The 18,175-nt window shown below is 44.3% G+C and overlaps 1 protein-coding gene across 1 annotated transcript; it reads right to left on the minus strand.

Annotated features, from left to right (window-relative positions):
• Nucleotides 1-5,359: 5,359 nt before the first annotated feature.
• On the minus strand, nucleotides 5,360-11,341 carry TMEM158 (transmembrane protein 158). Its single transcript, XM_064704852.1, has one exon. It carries the CDS (start codon nucleotides 11,171-11,173, stop codon nucleotides 10,184-10,186), a length of 990 nt encoding a protein of 329 aa, XP_064560922.1. The 5' UTR covers nucleotides 11,174-11,341; the 3' UTR covers nucleotides 5,360-10,183.
• Nucleotides 11,342-18,175: the final 6,834 nt, after the last annotated feature.

An 18,175-nucleotide genomic window follows, 5' to 3' on the forward strand; every position in this document is an offset into this window, starting at 1 on the left:
AACATAAAAAACCGATGGCAAAATGGAAAGTTAAACCCCTCAAATTCAAAACGGAGGAGCTGATATATCCTCCTTGCCTTTTGCTTTATCCAGACTGACTGCTCAGTGCTTTGAACTGAGAAATAAAGATCAATTTCTTACAATCATTGCAGCAAAAGCTGATTTCATTTTTCTCTGAAGTCACACTCCACTCTTTATAACAGGCAGCCTAAGGAAACATCCAGCACACTCTGTTCCTGTGCTACCTCTGAGCCTAGAATTGCTAGAAAAAAGATTTTGCTGAATTGCTCACATATTCCACTGCTTCTTGAATAACCACAGCTATAAACATGCTGAATAAAACTTGATAGTACAACAGCTGTAGGAAACAAAGGCAAGAAAATGAAGATAGTCAAAGCGAAAAAACATTTTGTACCTTTTAAATCTTAATATTCAAGATGGTCTTTTGGGCACATGAAATATGCTTGTATCATTGAGAAATTCAGACTAGTAGTTTGGAAATATTTTATGTGCATTGTCATGAGTAACTGGTTTTACTGTAACTGTGGGATTGGAAGATATTAGGAAGCAACTAAGCACAATGGTTATTTGCCAAGCAATAGCAGACAGCACATGCTTGGGAACTTGCTGTGAATGCTTTCGATTGTTGCAGTCAACCTGTAGCACTTAACACTGAGGATTCTGGCATTTTAAATATATTACAGAAATTTACTAACTCTTTGGTGCTTTCTAGCTTATGAGCTCTCTGAATATCATTGTTAGCAGTATTTTACTGTGATTTTAAGCAGTTTTTGGGTCAGAAATGTCATTAACACTATTCATCCTCATAGATTTCACATTTTTTATATTTAACAAAAGGAACATAGCAATAGAGACCTCTTGATTGACACAAAGATATTAAAGATAGTGCAGTTACCAGATGAATCACAGGCAATTTGATGAAATTAATTGGGAAATGTTCGAAAAGTGATCCTATTCCTGTCATTATGCTAAAAGATTTTCTGATCATGCAGTTCAGGGGGGCTGCTCTCATGGCAATGAGCAGGAGTTACATGCACAAAAAAGGCTCCTGTTTTGATTTTGAGTAACTGGATCATTCAGCATCTGTGCTTCAGGGGATTTGTTTTTCTTACATGGGTAAACTCTATGATTTCTGCTTCACTGTGCTCTGCACATGTAGGAAAACAGATCAGCCAGTGTTGTTTTCCTTCTGCACTTCGTGTGTGGGAGGAGAGTAAATCTCTCTGACCCATTCCACCCACGGCACTTCAGTTAGCACTGGGCATCACCAGTATCAGTCTCACTGGCTGAATTCAGGGAACTCAGAATTGTCACAGGCATGAAAAATTCCAGCTGCAGGAAGAAAATCAGAGTTGTCATCTTCTGTCTTAACCCAGCATGGGCTGATGCCTTTTAGTGTTACAATGGGGATCTCATGGGGAGAGGAGATGAGTCTTTGTTTCAGAGATGGAGATAAGTGATATTTTGGAGGATGGGTTTTGTCATAGGCAATCCACTCAAACATTAGGATAGCCAGAGCAAAGGTTAGGAAATTATATTTTATATGCAGGGCAAAGAAGTATTGCCAGGTACTATCTATAAATTCCAAAAAAATAACCAGTCAATTATGAAAAAAATAAAGAAGTCAAACTCTGAAAAAAATAAGAAAGCAAGCCAAAAAAGCATGCAAAACTGAGGATAGGATAAAGACTTCTGTATGTGGTTCATATAATGCACAGACACTCCTGGACAGCTCAGATAAAGATCTTTTCTGCTCAAAATGACTTTTAGACCAAGCTTTATTTCATTTCCAAAATGGTAGATATGGTTTTCCATAGCTGCTCCACATGGAGCTATAAGGAAGGTCCACAGCCACGGTGCTGTGGAGCACTCCACAGGCATGGAATGCAACCAACTGAGCAAGAGGAATGAGAGGTCTGCTGGATGGGGTCCTCTCCATGAAGAGCTACCAGTACTCCAGTTTTAGTTTTTGTGAGAAACTGCTGCTTGCACGGCCTTGCTGTAAATTTATTCACAGTTATAGCCACGAAAACTGTGTTTCCAGGAAAGAAGGAAAGGTCATGTGTGGCTGGGGGGGAGTACAGAGGGATAAGATATCAATCCTCATTTTCTCAGCCCCTAAGCAATCCTACAAAAAGATAGCAGCAATTGAGGTACATTGGAAAATGCTCATCTTAGGGACTGGATGAGATGTTGCATATAAATATCATGCCCCAAAAGTGGGTTTCTCTGTGTTAAGTAAATGATGTGACCCTGCATCATTAAGTGCTTTACATGTCCTGGAGGAAATGAAAAAAAATTCAGGAATTCATACTAAGTATTGCCTGAAGAAAGTACTTTCCAGTTTCCATTTAGGAGAAACTACATTTCTGGCATAATTAGGCACAGCTCATATTCTCCAGAGAAAATGTGATGAAACGCAAAGTGCAAGAAAAGAAATGAAATAGCCCCATGATTAAATCTCCCCCAGCTACATCCACACCAAATCTTTCATATATTCACCTCCTAAAAAGATTTCTTACACTTTGGGGGATTCTTTCATATTCTTTTGGATTAATTAGAATCTCTTCCAGTAACATTCATCACTTAGTAATGATTTGTCTGCTCACAGCAACAGATATCAATGGGAAAAACATTTCCAGAATAAAGCAACTGCCTGGCTAAATCATGATCAAAATTGTGCAGAATACCTTAATTTAACAACACAAGGCTCTGTACATGCCCTTCAGTGCAAAAATGAGCACAGAAGGAATAAAATCATGTTAATGCCTTGCATTTTTATTGCGCTTCACACACTCAAAACGCCGTATGGAATTTACCTCATTAGTCCTTTCACTACCAGTATGACAAGTATAAATATTATTTTGTCCTCAGCTAAAGGGACACAGACAAGTTTTCATAAGGCCTGAACCTCACAAGCCCTTGTCTGAGCTGCACACATTTGTCACCATCTAATAAAAGGAGGGCTGTGGTGAATTAGCCTGGTCACTCAGCTTTACCAGTAAAGCCAGAGGGCTATTAGACCAACCCTTGAAAACTCTGCCATATCTGCTGCTCATACAACTTCCCCATGGCCCATAAGCCAGGGCAGCAGTGTTCACTGTCTGCAGAATCCAAGATTTAATTGAAAAGTAATGGGTTTTGGCTCTGTGGCTGTGTACCTGACTCGAGTGTGACTTTCAGTGCTGGTCTACTCCTAAGTGAGATAATTTCTGCCCTGGCTGTGAGACACCTACCTTTGGTTAGAGCAGAGGGCAGGATGAGGCACATCCTGACATATCAATTGAGGATACGTGGGAAAACTGACATGTGAGGGCTCCCATGCTGCATGAGATAGGGTTTTGGGCAGGTGCATGAGTAGAGGGTGATTCATAGGCAGGACTTTGAGAAACTAAAGAGGAAGGAACTCTTCAAGTGGGTCTACTTTTCACTTACCAGAAGACAAATGAACTTAGGTCCCTTGCTCAGTGTCTGGGGCAGATGTGTGGAAGAAGTCCTGTGATGACAGGACTGGTGTGAGAGACAACTTTGCACTTGGGTTTTACCCTCGACACAAGGTTTCCTGTTCATCTTTGCCCTAGAAGTGTCACAGACCAAAGGCATGAGAGGTGCAGTCTGAATGGGTGGGAAGCAGAGTGGAAAAGCAGAATAAAATGACAGCTTCAGTTTCCTGAAGTACTTTTTTAGGGCTTGATAACAAAAGACATACTTGTGAGAAATCTGAAGGCAGAAAATGTCAAGATAAATACATGCTAAGGAAAGAGAGAAGGGAAGAGGGACATACCAAGTGAGAAAGAACAAATCTTAAGAATGATTAATTTTCAATGACAGAAGACAAATGGAGTGAAACTTTGGAAACAATGAAGACAGGCACAAAAAATGGAAGATCCTGTAGGTAGTCATTAAAGTGTTTGAGTGAGAAAGTATTGGCAATATAAATCAGAATGCCATCCACAGCATTCCAGCACGTAGTCTTGTCTGCAGCAGTGACCTGACCAGCCTGGGACCAGCACTGCTTCAGCTCAGGTGGAAAGCTTTAATAAAGTCATGATGAACATTCTTGTGTTGGACAATGAGAAGCATATTTTTGACATGGATCAGTGCAAGATGTGATGGAAGAACCACACCCATCACCACAAAAATGGTATTTTAGCTTGTTCCCTTACAACCTCAGAGAACATATGAAGCATAATTAGAATCAGAACGATAGAATCACAGAACATCCTGAGGAGAAGGGACCCAGGAAGAGCTCAGAGTCCAGCTCCTGCACAGGACACCCCAAAAAACACACCATGTCTCTGAGAGCATTGCCCAAACCCTTCTTGACCTCTGGCAGGCTTGGGGCCATGACCACTTCCCTGGGGCAGGATAGAAACCACAAGCATGAGAGTGCTCTGCCATTTTACTGCTTAGCTGCCAGCAACAGAGAGTCAACTCTCTTTTTATTAATGGTATGGTGGTATCAATTCCTGATTTTTCTTAAGCCCCAGATTTCTTTCCTGGCTTTTATTCTCTTTTGCCACCAGCTGTGCCATTTGGGGCCAAAACTGTTATCAGTTGTTCAAGCAAAGAACTGAAAAGTTTGGACATGGAAAGACTGAATATGAAGTACGTAATTAAGTTCTTAATTCACCTTGTGTCCATTTTCTTTTTTCTCTATGATCTTAAATGCTGTCTTTTTCCCATCTAAAACTTTGCAACTTCTTTGCATGATGTGCTGGCACATTTTCTCCCTTTTATGCTTTTTCTATGTCGCATTTTTTAAATTCCTCCACGATCATCTTCTGTATCTCCATTTAAACCACTTCATGTTGCTTAGCAACACCCAGAATGACACCAACAAGGTACAATCCCACTGTTTCTAACAAGTCTCACCTTACAAGGAACACAAACATGATTTTCCTTCACAGCCCCAGTGAATTCACTTCCTGAGAATGGCACTGATCTCTTATTTTTGTCTCATTAATCTGATGCTTTCTACGACAGCTAAGAACAAGTCAAACAGGCAGAAACAAACAGCATTTCATAGGATATTGGCCTCTTTCAGCTCTGTTCTGTTTTGTTCTGACATTGTTAACCTGCTGAGGTAATACAAAAGTGAAAATAGGAGATAATGGTGTGGATCCTGGTTTTCCCAATGTGAAGATCCAGGGACTCTGATTGACATACAAATGCTCAAACTGCTACACTCAGGAATGAACCCAAAGTTTATAGAAAGTTGGAGATGTCCACAGATCTAATTAAACACCATCCAGATATTTCCAATAAATATCTTTAATATCCCAAATTTTACACCAGACTGCTTTCTTCCTCAGCACAGTAGAACAGACACAACAAATGGGCTAAGCTACTTTTTTATTATTATGATGATGATTTACAATTATTTTGGACAACTTATTTAACCAGAACTATTAAGAAGATGGGACAAGAAATACAGTAACTTATTTGTTAAGAGCTGCTATCAGTTCCAAATCATGGAAGAGAATTTTTTTTCCCACAAAATAAATCACATACAAAATCACAATGTGAAACACTCAAATGCACTTCTGATCTTCACTGAAATGTTCAGCTTCTGAGGGGGAAAATGGAAAATGATTTTTTTGTTTAAAAATATGCTTTTAAAAATCAGTTACTGATTAAAAAGATTTTTTATTCTTCGAAATCTGAATGCATTTGGGATTTGATATTTACATGTTTCCCTAGAATCATTACAAATGCTTTTTGCAAAGTCAAGGCCTCTCCCTGAAATAGATTGGGGAAAAAAATTACATTTATTCTGTAAAATTCCTTGAAAAATTACTGACATTTTCATACTAGCTTCAGAAAGAAGCTAACTTTCAAGCTGGCAAGGCCCTACATTGGACTGAGAAATCCTGGCTTTGGATTTATAAACTACATGTATAAAAACCAAAGAGAAACAAGAACATCATACCTACCCTTCCTCAATATATATATATATATATATATATCTTCAAAATAAATCCTTTGATCTCCAGTCCTACAAAACTTCAATTAAGTATTTGATTTCACTAGGCTTTTGTTTGGCCCCTGGGATCACATAATGTCAGCCCAGGAGACACTTTTATTCAGCAAGCAGATGTCATGATGAATAATACTTCTTCAGCCAACTACAGCTTTTAATTAGGTTTTTTTTAGGGTCTGGTTCAGTAGCCCTTACTCATATTGAGTAACATTCACTGCACAAATATTCCTGCTGTTCATTAACATTGAAAGCACTGGTGAACTAAGCCCTGGGTAAGTAACAACTCTTACATTTATCCTAGAATGGCAATTTTGCCCCAAATATCCAAATGCCTCCTGACATACAGAAATGTTTGATCACTGACAACCTATTGAGCAACAGTGTGCTTATATAATATATAGCTATTATTACACTGTACTACATTTTTTGTATTTTTATTGTCGGAATCAACGTGGCACTAAGAAACAGCAAAACTGCGTCCATGCTAAAACTACATATTCCTCTGCGTACTTCAACTTCTAACACATCTGTGAAACACAACTAAGAAAGCAGGTGAGAGATTAAATTCTGAGGTCTGAATATACAGAAAAAAATTGTACCAGTCTCACACTAGCACACAAGTGTAGTACCTTTTAATGCTGAATGTCAAGATAGTTCCTGGTTTCTGGCACAAACAAAAATCTGTAATAGAGTTGAACTGAATTGTTAAAAGTAAATCAAGAAACTCCCTCTGTTCCTAGATATCCCTTGCTTTCCAACAAACACTCATATATAAATAAAGTCAGGATAACTTACCAGGAAACACGATCCAACAAATAGTGAAGGAAAACCAGTACTACTTGTTTCTCATCATCCCTTTTCTCACTTCTCCTTTAACTTTCTATTCTACAGAGTTAGTCCTCCTATGTAGATACATGTATACAAATATATGCCCTCCCTGAGTACATAAAGGATTATACACGGTGACTAATCTGCTCTCGTGCTTACCCTGCTCCCAGCTGGTCTTAAAAAGAAGTCCAAATGAATAAAAATGGCTTAGAGACAACAAAGCCCCACTCCCAGTGCAGAAGAAGAGAAATAGACATTTCAGTGCCTAAACTCGTAATCTTAAACTAGTTGGCGTGCAGATGTATCATTGCACGTTGCCCTGGGCTTGCCTCTTCTAGGTTGCATTCATGTGAAATTCCCATGGATGAAGGCAAAAATTACTCAAAATTATAGTTTACTCAGACTCATAGTAGCAGCCACAGCTCCAGGAGCAGAGATGTTAGGTGTAACAGTGACTGAAGAAAGCTCCCAGTTTGCATAGTGCATTTCCACTGTCTGTTCCCTATAGGAGAAGCCCTGCTGCCACCCCACTGAAACCTGGGGATTCAGGGAGTTAGATTCAGCCCAAAGCCCGTACAGCAGGTCATCCCTGTGCCCCCTGCTGTGCCCTAAACTCCTCTGTAAGGGACAGAAACACGGACTGGTCTCTCTCTGCAAAGGGAACTCATGTGCATGGTCACTGTGATCTAAGGAAACATCTTCCCTAACCCACAAGGGCTCTTTGCACACTGTGTCTGAGATCAGCACTCCCTGAAAACATTGCAATTTTTTTGTATTCTGGACAAGATTTGCCTTTGGAGTTTGTTTGATGCCATCCCTGTGTTCTACACGTTCACGTCTTAGCAGATTTTTAATAATAGCTCCAGTTACAGGTGTAACTATACAAAAAGCCCTCTCTTGTATCATGTTTTTTAAGTGAAGTAGCAAAATATTGTGAGTGTGGCACTGTCTATTCACAAAGTTTGTACTTAAGCTGATATTGATAGAAGTTAGAAAAACATGCCATTTTGTACTAGTTTGGGTGTTCCACCTGCTACATGTCTGCAAGAACTGCAAAATAATAAGCCTTTAATAACAGAAGTTGCCTGTTTCAGACACCATTCCCTTGTTTATGTTGATGCAATTCAGGAAAAAACCCCAGTATCACATCACTAGTAAAACAAGGATAAGCAGAAAAGAGCTTCCATCCTTGAGCTTAAGCACAAGCTGCCTGCACCACAGTGAGGACTATAAATCATGAATTATTAAAGCCGGAAAAATTTCCAGTAAAAATTGTTAACTCTCTGCCTAAATGCATCTCATTCAAAAGATGAAATTATTCCCTAGCATAGCAACTTTTCGGAAGTGGTCTATTCCATATGTAGAAGATTTCTCTTTTGAGAGGGTGTTAGCAGTATCTTCATGTTTTCCTGCTAGCCCTGCCTTTCAGTATGAAGAGGTGTCTCTGTCACAGAGGAGATAATAGGCAAAGAATTGCTCTCTAGCATGTCAAATGTCTGCCAAGAGTTTGCACGAGGTGGAAATGACACTGTTTTATACATCAAGCTAAAAAAATAGGGGGTCTCTAAACTCGGTGTACAGGAGCAGGTGCCCTTTGGATCAACAGGTCAAGAGAGCACTTCCCACAGTGGCCAGAAACTCTGCTTTCTGAAAACAATGCCACTGCAATGCCTACTCAAGTGACAACCCCGACAAGAGGATTAGCAGGAGGAACAGGGGGTGTAGAGGCAGCCTACTAACATGGAGCATTTTTAAATCTTGATTTATTTCTGCTGTTTGTCAATCTTTTTCTCTCTTTTTTTTTTTTTTGTCCAGACAGCATACACATAGAGCATGCATTAATTTTATTTTGTTGTCAGTTAAAAAATATGGGAATCCTAAGAATTTAATCCCTCCAGCCTTTCTATCCAGTCATTTCCACCATACATAACAAACACACCAAATTAGCCCCAAGCAAATTCATGCCTTCCTAGCAAATTAAATACATCGATGTTGACAAAAAAAATGAGAATTCCTATTGCGAATATTTGTCACTTAGCTCTTATTTTGGTTTTAGAGACTTCAGCTGGACTAATCATGTCTAAGGCAAATGAAACAACTTTTTATAAGGCTAAACAGCTGGAAGTATACAACAAATGATATTTCAGGCTACACAACTGTCTGCTCAAACAAGAGAGAAGAAATCTTTCTTCTTTGCATCCTTGCACAGCAGCAGCTGGAATCTAGTTCTGGACTGGCAGCTCCTGCCTTCTCACCCCACAGACTTGCTGTGAGCAACCCTGCAGACTGGTAGATGAAAAAGAGGTACAGTATTACTGTGTCTCCAACAAATACACTGCATCCAAGCTGGTTTTGAGGAATGAACATTGAGCAAGTCAAGAGACTTGCCCCACGTTGTTTAGCACAACTCAGAGTGGGCCTCACCTTCCCAGGAGAGAAGCCAGCCAACCTCAAACCGAGGAGAAAGCTGTAGTCTGTGGAGATGTGCAGATGAAATTGCTTTGGAGGATCTCTGGCACAGCTGTGCTCCCCACCCCTCTCCACCCAACCCTGGTGTGGGCATTCAGACCCACATCTGCTGCACAGATAGGGCAAACCCCAGTCAGAAATCCCAGCTCTGGGATTCTCCTTTTGCCACCAGCAGCCCTGGCAACACCATTTCACGGGGAAAGGAGTTTCGTGGCAGGTTTGCAGACAGGAAGGCCAGCCAAACCCTCTGTTCCACCCTGGAGGAAACAGACCAACAAAAGGCTACAGTGGCTCCAGAAAGAAAACCTCTGTATTAAAAGCCAAATAACGCGGAGCTACAATAATAAATACACGCTATCTCAACCAGGAAATTAAGTGTGAAAGGTTCATTAAAGTTCAGCTTCAGCAGTAACAATATATATATACCACATCGCTTCTCCATTCTGTCAAAGAGAGAGATACCCCTTTCTGTCCATAAAGGAAAAACCCGTTCAAACCATACCCTATACAAAAACGCTACTCTGACAACAAATGCAGCCAAATAGGAGGGTCTTTGATTTCCTCCACTGAATTTAGGGGGGCTTTTTCTTGCCTTTTTTTTTCTTTTTCCTAGGGGAGAGGGGTTGTTTGGTGGGTTGGTTTTTTTTTTTTTAGATTTTTGGGGGTTTTTTTACTAAAAGGTTCGTTTAAAACGGGTATTAAAGATATAAAACGCGCACATATGATTGGGTCCCCTCGGGGCCGCTGCCCTCGGGGCCGGGCGCGGAGGCGGCCCCACGTCCCGCCGCGCACCTGTGGCACGCTGCAAACAAGAAAAACGCGACAGAGTCCGTCCCGCGTCCCTCCACCACAGGACGAAGAGCAGGGGGTCACCGGCAGAGGCTACTTGGCGGCGGCGGCGGTGGCGGTGCTGGCGGCGGTGCCGCGGCGCTGCTCCATGCCGTTGGGCAGGAACCCCGCGATGATGGGCACGGGCCAGATGAGGGCGGCCACGCTCCACACGATGATGACCAGAGTCATGAAACACGCCACCAAGGTGGACTCGATGGGCTTGCGGTTCATCCGCCAGCCCGGCTCTCCCTTCAGCTCCTCCAGGCTGAAATCCAGGCAGCAGAAATTCAGCGGCTCCCCTTGCAGCCAGTACTGGCCGGGCTCGGCCGCCGGCGGGTAGGAAAGCGAGGAGGAGGCGGCGGCGGCGGCGGCAGCGGGGGGCTGGGGCTGTGGCTGAGGCTGGGGCTGTGGCTGGGGCGCGGTGCCCCGCAGCCGCCCGACCCGCCTGCTCCGCACCCAGCTGCAGCCCACGCAGAGGCGCAAGTCCTGCTGGGCGCCGCCGGCCGCCAGCCCCAGGTGCTCGATGAGCAGCGGCGGCCCCACGCGGTGGAAGGCGGCGGAGAAGAAGGCTCGCCCGTGGCTGTTGGTGGAGAAGAGCAGGAGGTCGCACTGGATGCCCAGCGGGCGGCTCCAGCGCACCAGCAGCGAGCTCAGCATCTGCCGCTGCACGCTGATGTTGCAGTGCGGGTCCTCGGAGGGCTGCGGCTGCCCCTGCGGCTGGGGACGCTGCTGATGCTCCTGCCCCGGCTGCTCCTGCCCCGGCTGCTCCTGCTCCTGCCCGGACGTGGTGGGAGCGGAAGAGAAAGGCTCTTGGCTAGGGGCAGCCGGCGTGCCCGGGCTGTCGGTGCTGCCTTCCTCCTTGCTCGCTGCCCCGTCGAGGTCCATCTCGAGGCTGGCCAAGGAGCGGGAGGAGGAGTTGGCAGGGGGCAAGAAGAGCTCCTGCTCCTGCTCCTCCTGCCCGCTGGCAGCCGGCGAGGGGCTCCAGCCCTGGCAGGGCGGCAGGCAGGCGGCCAGCAGTGCCGGGAAGAGCAGCGGCAGCATGGCATTAACTTACAGCCGGAGAGGAGGCAGAGGAGGAGGAGGAACGGGAGGCTGCATGGCGCTGCCGGCTGCCATCCGGGAAAGGAGGCACAGCGCTCTCGCCGAGCGAGCGAGAGAAAGGGAAGGAGGGTGGAGGCAGGCGAGGGGGTGGGAGCGGGGCTGGGGCTGCCGCGGCGACGAGCCGATCGAGCCGGGAGCCTCGGTGACGGCAGCGGCTCCCCCCTTCCCCGCCTCCTCCGCCCCCGGCCCGGCCCGGCCCGGCAGCGCCCCGGCGGGAGGAGCCGAGCGGAGCCCGGCCGAGCTGGCCCGGGGCACCGCGCTCCCTGCCCCGGGGCGCGGGCCTGGGCGGCCGCCGCTCTCCCCTCAGCCGGCACCGTCCCCACACGGGGCCGTCCCCACACAGCGTCCCGCTCAGCCGCCCCGGGCCCCCCGCGGCCGTGTCCATGGGGACAGCCGGAGCCTCCCACCTTCAGCGCCCCGTCTGACCCGCGGGGACCGCCGTGGGGACCGGCGCTGCCGTGGGGACCGGCGCTCCCCCTCCTCGGTGGGCTTTTCCTGGGAGGGAAAGCGGCTGGCAGCGGGCAGCGCCCTCCCGCCGCCGCCTCGGGCCGGGGCGCGGGTCCGGGAACAGCATCCAGGAACCGGCTGCACACGCTTTCACTGTGATTTTCTGGGAAGGGAACTGGACAGGACAGGACTGGGGAGACGCGGAGAAAGGAATTTTAAACTTGGTGCCTGCGTCCTCCACAGCGGTACCCTCCAAGTCCGGCCTCGGCTCCAGGATGTGCCTGGCCTTGGACCGCAGGCATCCCGCCCATCCGACGGGCGCTGTCGGTTCTTGTAGCAAAGATTTAAGCGAGGAATCTGCCTACAAGCAGCACAAAGCTCCTAAGCGCGGTAGCCGTGAGGTCTGGCAGCGTTTTTGAATCGCTGCTTTACGGGCATGGTATTTATAAACAGACCAGATAGTCAGGCTTGTTTCGTGACCCTGCGCTAGTTACAGTATTACTCTTGACACGGTTTGAGGCTTGCTGAGTTTCGGTTTGACACTCGGAGCCTCGGGGAGGGCCAGAGCTAATGACACAAATGCTGAACGTTTCTTAATCTTTACTTGGAGCAGAGGATGGGAATGAGTTACATTATGCAGGCAGGCATCCAGAACTGAGACTGTTTTCTTTGTGTTTGCAGCCCTTTTTTGACAAATAGAGATGCAAAAGGAGTACACTAGTCTTTCCCAAAGGATAGAATCAAAGTCCATAAGGCTCCTCTTTGAGATTGGCATCGGTCCCATGTCAGATGTGTTCCCACATCCAAGTAACACGTGGACCCATTCTCACTTGGAAAATGAGTTCCTGTAATATCAGCCTTAAGTCCTTCAGGTGAATGAGGGTAGAGAGTGAATTTGAAATTTTATATTATTCAACATGAATGAAGGTAGTGAGTCAGTTTTCTTTTAAAACCTGTGCCTAAATATATCATGACAAAATCCATAATTATTTGCCTCATATTCAAAAGATATCTGAGCAGCAAAATGTGTTTTTGTTTAGTCCCAAATTTGTCAAAAGGGTACTGGCTACCTATAGTTTGGTTTACAACAGAGAAAGATGCCTGATGAAGCATTTAAAGCAAGCTGTCTGCTTCCAGTTCTGGGCTCATGCTCAAATGTTGCAGTACAGTTAATACCTTTCTCGGTGTCTCTCATTTTAGAGTTCTCTGATATTTTTTGTTGCCTGTTGAATGTGTCTCTACATGCTTTTCTTGATGTTGTTTGTCATGTCCACACTCCCACACATTTGTGGGGCTATAGTAGTAGTATTTGTGGGACTATGGTGGGTCCAGACCAGATTAAGAGAGGGCCAGTGTAATCCTAAAACTGTGTGGCCACTGTGTGCACAAATTACATTGCATTGGGATTTTTGGCACAAAGGACTGGAAATGAAACTAAGCCTCATAAATAAGATTTAGCTCCTGAACACTGTTGCAGTATGTGGGTGGCAAATGTTCTCAGGCAGAGCTTCAGTTCTTTTGGTTTCCACTCCCAGCATCCAATTGAATGCAGTCAGGGGTATTTGTGAAGAAATTCGAGGGGGGAAGACTTGAGCTAAGTTTCTTTTTCTGCAAGGAAGGATAACCTGCCACAGGAAATTTAAATGCATTCAGCATCATTTAGACCTCCATAGCAAAGAGCTAAAAGACAGCAGTACATTACAGGTTGGAGATGCATGGGTGCCTCACACCTATTCCTGTTCATCAAGAAATAATTGACCAAGTGGGTGGAGGAAGCAGAAAGTGTGTTAGATCATTGATTGAAAGGCACTGTCCAGCAGGGCCCTTTACAGATACTTTATTTCTAGGTCTACCATGTATAATTAATCTCTGCATGGATCCAGTCATTCAAAGAGATAACAGCACACTTGAAAACTTTGTAAGCAGAATCATTATATAGCTCCATTCTGTTGTTTTCAGCCATAAATCTCAAAGAACAAAGTAGTTTTATGGCTAGGGAGGCTGAAGCATAAAGATATTGGGGGCCTGACAAAGGTGACCTAGATGTCACAGGCAGATCAGAGTGTAGGTTTTGCAGGTTTGATTTATAGATATAACTAGGACTATAATGTGTACCATAGGTCACAGTAGCATTTGACAGCATGGTAGAGGAGGTGTGAAGTGGGTTATAATGATAAAATTTTAGAAGAGAATAATGAGGCAACAAGACAGTAGGAGTTTCATGAGACAGACTGCAGAGCTGTTGGCAGGGTGAAGGCTAATAGTAAAGGATGATCAGAATCTTTGAAATTGTTTTAGTGACATTTTAACTAAGCATTTTTAACAAAGTGTTGTTTGGGAAATATTCCAAGTAAGATGAAATCAAGAACAAGTATTTCTGCCCAAGAACCCTTAAATTTACTTCTCATGAGGGTGCTGTTTCAGAGCCTCAAATCTCATTGCAGCTTGTGAAGATTGATCCTAAGCAGGTGCTGATTTCAGAAAGAAATCCGTAGTTGCATTCAAGTCAAAAGCTTGTGATGCTCAGGCAGCGTTTCTCAATTGAGCCAACTCGTGTTGTTCTGCACTGAGGAAAGAGAGTAACTGTGTAACTTTTCTTGACAGAGGATATGCTTTTGGGGTTGTCATTTCTGAAAGGAGTTGCGTGTGGGAGAGAAGACAGTAAAGGTAGTGGAGTACAGGGTTGGATATGCAGCTGTAACATCACAGAGATATTTTTCTGTGGAAAGACTGCTGCTGTCAATTTCCAGGGGAAAAGATGTTGGGAGCAAGTAACTATAGTGATGCACTACCAATCCCTGTAAAAGTGCCAGGTAAATAAGGAGAATTTCACAGTCAACAGCTGGAGAGGGAGGCTGGGCCAGGAGAAAGAAGTTGGTACTTGAGTGCTCTCAGAAAAAAAGGAGTTTCAATTCTGTGAAAGGAGTAGGATCAAATCATCCGGGGAATTCTTCTGAGAGATCTGCTTGTTCCTAGCTGAGGAAAAATGTTTCTGTGATTCAATTTAGAAGGCTTGGTTGGCTAATGGTTTCACAGCTGATGTGGAGGGAGTCTCAGAATAATGCAAGGAAGTGATCATGTAATGTCTGTGGAATGTATCCTTTGAAGAGCCATCGATAATCAGTGGTTTGCTGGTTGAGGAAGGAGCCAAGGGATGTTTCATACTGCCCATCAAGGTCTTTCTTTGATTGTAAGTACAGTAATCAGGACTTTCACTCTCCTCCTTTTCGCTTGGTATTCTTGTGGATTTGCCAGAAATTATTTGTGATGAAATACTTAAAGGCCACTGAAGCTTCTGAAATAGATAACAGAAGCTGTTTGGGCTAAGCAGTTTGCTACTGCTACATCATGTCAGAATGATTTGTCTGTAGAGAACAGAGATCATGTGCTGCACGCAACAAACAAAGGGGTTTGTACCACTCTTTACCTGGATAGCAGAAGCCCACAGAGGGAGCAGCCAATTGGCAAGCAGGCCAACAACAAGGGCATAATCTCTCCAGAGAAGTCAACACATCTCTCTCAGTAAACACTCTAAGCTCATCGTTTCACAGGCGTTTCTGTCAGCAGCAGATTTTGCCTCTGCACCACCCTCTCAGTTCAACAAACAGATGTCCCTGAAGCCATGAAATGACCCACGTGCAAGGGCTGGGGCACATGACTGCAATTTTAAAATAACTTTGATAATCATGCCCTATTTAATTAAAAAACTGTAAACATTTTCAGCCCAGCCTTAACCACAATCTTTATTTTAACCCCTTATGCAGATCACCACGCACTCCTGCCAAAAGCTGTACCTGCACAGCTGAGGGAGTGAGGCAAGGGAAGGGGTTTGGCAGTGATGGCCAGGGCTGCTTACTGGATGTCAGATGGGCTCTGGTGGGGCTCCCATGGTCTGCAAGCCACACAGATGATGGAAGAGCGGACCAAGGGAAAGCCACCAGCAGCCAGGGCTCCTAGAAGGAGTACTGAGGAGGAGTTACCCGTGGCAATTGCTACAAAGTGGAATCCATCTGTAAATATGATTGCTAGAAATCAGGAAAATATTTTTCAGAGCATCAGGGGGTATCAGTAAGGTAGAGGGCCTGCTGGATGAGTGCTCTGGGAGCACCGGACTGCTTACAAACTCATCTTTGGTATCCCACCAGACTGTGCGTTGTACGAGCACAGACTGAAAACACTGTTTCAATTCTAAAGATCAGTGTGAAATATATGCAGAGAACGCTAACAGGAATGTATTAATAGACTTTCAGAACTTTTTTTGTAACGTGCTTTATATAGGTTGAGGCTTTTAGACAAACATCAAAGGGGAAAAAAGGGGGAAAAAAGATTCTGTGGGAATGGGTATAAGACACTAAACAAATTTTGCACCTCCACAGCTGAATGTGATCTTGATGTAATCACAAAATATAATCCCCCCCACCCCATATAGGTTGGATAGGTCTAGTTTGCCCTACAAAGAGTGTTAAATGCAGTGCTTTGATGTATTCCATTTATACAATGAAGTTTTTAAGATCAGATTTAACATGAAGCACTGTTCCAGAAGACTGGATTCATGTTCTTGCCTAGGTTCCTATTTGCAGGTTGATCAAAACCCTCACTCATGTGGGACTTCCTCCCAATTGAATTTCTAAAGCTAAGGCAAGATTGAGCCCTGGACTATATTTATTTTTTCTTGTAGCTACTTAACTACCACGCTTGCTTATTTTATATTTTATTGGCCAGGAGCCAGACTATATTTATAACCTATTTGCCTGATATTTATCTCACCAGCCAACCTATCCAGTGTTGGAGCTTGGCTGAAACTGGCAAATTTAGGAGCTGATATGTTGGAAAAAAAAAGAATCCAAATTAAATGCTGCAGGTAGAGAGAGCAGCAATCTGGGTCATTTTAAAAAAACCTCATATAGGACTAAAGGGCAATGTAAGAATTTTGATCCCACCAGATACACATTGCAGGACTCAGGTTTAGTTACTACCAGATGCTAAAGGCCATTGTAGGGTGGGTTTGACCAGATGTCTGACTTCATGTGTTCCTAAAGCACAGATGTTCTGAATGTCTAAATGATCCCTGGGATTCTGAGCAAGCCCTGAGGTGTCATAGCCATTCTTGAAGGAAAAGAGATCCAGTAAAGCACTAGTTGTTTAATGCCAGTGCTGTGGAGGTAGCAGGAATGGAAAAACATTTGGTGTGATTGCATATTAAATTGTTCTGCAAAATATTTGTACATAAAATAGCATTGCTTAATGACTATTTTATGAGTTTGCCTTTGGAAAATCTAAACATTTACTACAATAATACATTGAAAAATAGCTCCCTGGGAAGCATTTAATTCTACAAATACTTTATTTCCCAGCCTGTTCTGAACATGGCTCTAGGGCTTGTCTTTACTGTTATTTATCTATGTAGAGAAAAAGAAACAGGTGAAAAAGTCTGGTATTAGTCTGCACCAAGCACATGTGGGTTTGGTGCTTGCATCCAGTGTCGCCTCAGTACCTCAGTGGCTCTGAAGTGCAGCTGTGGAATATAGAATCTTGCTTCCCTCTGAAGGCACTTGGACTGTGAAGCAATCCTGTTCCAGAGGAGAGGAAGACAAGCTAGTTCACAGGCCATTTGAAACTTGTTTTGTCCTGCAGAAGACACACAAATGCATGACACTGTCAGTCGCAGTCTATCTCCTAAGGAACTTTTCCCAAAAATAAATGAGAAGAAGAGAATCTGGGTTCAGGAGATCCTGTGTGCAGCTCCTTAGCCAGCCTGCAGCAGCCCTGACCATCCTGTGTCTTTCTGTTACTAGCTGGTTCTTCAGTGCCCTGTGGTACAGGACAGAGACATTGTAAGGGAATCTACAGCATGGACATAACTGGTTTCACTGCAGGCTTTTGTCCCCAGCCATAAAAGAAAGTGTGGAATAAAGAAGGAAAAGTGGAGGCTGCAGTCAACAAAGTGAGGGTGGGTGGAGGGATAACAAATACCAGAACTGGTATGAGGCATGATTAAATTGTGAAAGGCTTTGAAAGTGAGAACAAGGAGTTTGCATTTGGAGCAGGAAAAGAGGAGAAATGACAAGAGAACTGTGGAAAAAGAGTGATGTGCCCATGTGAATGAACAGCTCCAGATGGTGTAGCCAGAGAGGAGATTACAAAAGGGGAGATGTACAAGCCTTGGCTAGGACTTTCAGCAGCAGATGAATTGTGATACTTTGGAGATGCTGCATGAAACAAATCAGTGACATTTGAAGTACAGTAGCATCAACATCATCAGTAAAATTAGCAGTAAAAGCTAAACTCCTCTCTGCCTCCAGACAGTGTATGAACCTTAGACTGGGGCTGTCAGAGCTGCTGTAAGCTGTTGGCATGCAGAAACAGACTGGAATTCTGAAGCAGCACACAGGTACCACTTGGTGGTCAGCAGAGCAGTTATATGTGTGCCCCCTGTTATGTGCCCTGCTGGCTGTCCTTTCTCCAGTGAGACACTTTGCTGTACATCAAACAGGA

The sequence above is a fragment of the Zonotrichia leucophrys genome, chromosome 2, assembly GCF_028769735.1.
Source record: "Zonotrichia leucophrys gambelii isolate GWCS_2022_RI chromosome 2, RI_Zleu_2.0, whole genome shotgun sequence".
Lineage (NCBI taxonomy): Eukaryota > Metazoa > Chordata > Aves > Passeriformes > Passerellidae > Zonotrichia > Zonotrichia leucophrys.

Excerpts from the sequence above, each read along its gene's own strand:
- TMEM158 (XM_064704852.1), bottom strand. The coding sequence starts at position 11,173 with ATGCTGCCGCTGCTCTTCCCGGCACTGCTGGCCGCCTGCCTGCCGCCC.